Source organism: Geospiza fortis, unplaced genomic scaffold (assembly GCF_000277835.1).
Source record: "Geospiza fortis unplaced genomic scaffold, GeoFor_1.0 scaffold1252, whole genome shotgun sequence".
In the NCBI taxonomy this organism is placed as follows: domain Eukaryota; kingdom Metazoa; phylum Chordata; class Aves; order Passeriformes; family Thraupidae; genus Geospiza; species Geospiza fortis.
The window spans coordinates 14358-16315 of NW_005055078.1; the positions used below are offsets into that span (position 1 = coordinate 14358).

General features: G+C 48.5%; 1 protein-coding gene across 1 annotated transcript in view; it reads left to right on the forward strand.

Annotated features, from left to right (window-relative positions):
* Positions 1-1958, forward strand: part of LOC102034603 (cadherin-related tumor suppressor-like) — a gene marked incomplete at its 3' end in the record, with an annotated part of 17390 nt that overhangs the window by 14233 nt on the left and 1199 nt on the right. Inside the window, exon 5 of the mRNA XM_031065704.1 lies at positions 6-226. Within this exon, the coding sequence (XP_030921564.1) occupies positions 6-226 (221 nt within the window). The remainder of the gene's footprint in view (positions 1-5; positions 227-1958) is intronic.

Below are 1958 nucleotides of genomic sequence, written 5' to 3' on the forward strand. Positions count from 1 at the left end.
CGGAGCCGCCTTCCCGGCCGACTTCTGCGAGGGCACCTTGCCCTACTCCTACAACCTGTGCGTGCCGCCGCCGGCCCGCGCCCTGCCCGAGGCCGCTTGGCCGCCGCCGCCGCCGGTGCCCATCCTGTCAGCGGAGGAGCTTCTGGGCGGCGATTCCTGCGACAAGCCGAGCCTGAGCAGTACCGCCGTGACGGGAGAGCCGCCCGCCAATCCCGATGTACCTCAGGTGTGTAAATATCGCACGCTCTTTGTCTGTAAGCCTTCTCCATGAGCGTGGTGGTGGCAGGAAACTCTTTAGGTTAGTTCTTTGTGGCGTCGGTATTGCCGTTTTGTATTTCCATGAGGCGTTGAGTGATTACGTCCTGTGTTTATTTTGGTAGCAGCCTATGCGATATGGCACTTCCTGCCTCTTAAGATGTGGTGAAACTCTTCTTTCTCTTCAACTTTAGCTTCTATTAAGTTTCTGTGACAAGTTATGCCTAGCATTCTGCTGTTGTCTTCAGTGTTTTGAAACTTAAGAAACAACGTTACTTTTCCTTTTTTGATTGTTGTTTCTCGACTCAGTATACTTGAACCTGATAGATAACTAGGAAAGAAGAAGCCGTTGCTAAACGTAGTTTTGATATTGTAGGACAGAAGGAATTTTGCAGGTGGCTTCCTGAATACAGAATTTATGCATCTGTCCTGTGTCCTAATATCCTTTGAGGAAATAATGCCTTAGAAACGGTTGCACAGGCCAGACAGTGTAATTTAGGTTTTGAAAAACAAAACAAACATAAAAACCTCAGAAAACGAAAAAGCAACAAAAAATCTTAAAGAAAGAAAACAAAGTACCAAAAAATCTTCAAAAACCACACAAAGCTACTCCAACCCTTTTTTTTATGTTTCAAATTCTGGTTTTAGTTTTTTATTCCCCTTTCTTTATCATATAACCTGAAGACTTTTCTTTCAGGTATGTTTTAGTATTTCGTTTCGTTTTGGGTTTTTAAAATTGTCCCGAAATTTCCCCCCAAGCCAGAAAGAATGGACTTGATCACAGGGTAGGTCTTCTCTGACAGGAAGGGTTCTATTGTTTTATGGCTCATTGCTATCTTCTGAAGTACTCTACAAAGGAGAACCCCGTATAAGCGCAGCCTGTAGTGTGTTAAGGTGTGTGAAGCAATTTTGAAGGCGTGTCTGGAGAATGGGATGAAATCAAGGTGCTCCTGAGCAGCCTGGGATGTGCAGCTCGAATATAATATGGTCCAAAATTTTAGTGTTGTCCCTATTCTGCGGAATGCAGGGAGTAACCATTTTCACTATTAATAATTATTTCTGAGCATACGTGGAGTTGTTTTAACCTGCTGAATGGGTGAGGAGAAAGTCCTTGAAGACGGACTGGTCTAAAAGACTGTGCAGTGCAGGAAGGATATTGAGGTTCAGGGCCTAAGGAAACAATATGAGCATTACTATGCATGTGATATTCTAAGAGCGTATTTTATCACATTTATTGAAAGTTTTTGGGTGCGGCAGAAATACTGCAACCCCAGAAGGTCTATTAAATGTCTCTAGTGATGAGCTGGATGGTCGAGTAAGAGGTCGACTGTAGGATAGCCGAGGGAGCGGGTTCCCACAGGACGGGACTCAACCTTTCCAAGGCTACTGTCCCCTTACCGCGAGCTGCCTGTGAGCGAGGCAGGAGCGCAGCGCTCGGTGCCTGCAGTGCCGGGAGGAGGCTGCGGGCGCCGCTGTTGACCGAGAGGAGCGAGAGGAAGCTCGGAGCGCTGCAGCCCCGCCCGCTGCGGACCCGCTGGCTCGCCGGATCCCTGGTTCGGCAGCCCGGCGGTCTGCGATCGTTCTCACATTGCGGATAGGTGCAGGAGGGGAGGAGAAAGAGGCTACGACAGGGGCTGGTGAGCGCAGAGTCTTGTAGGAAACCTCAGCAAGCGCGGGTACCTGAGCAGCAGGCGACAGTGGAG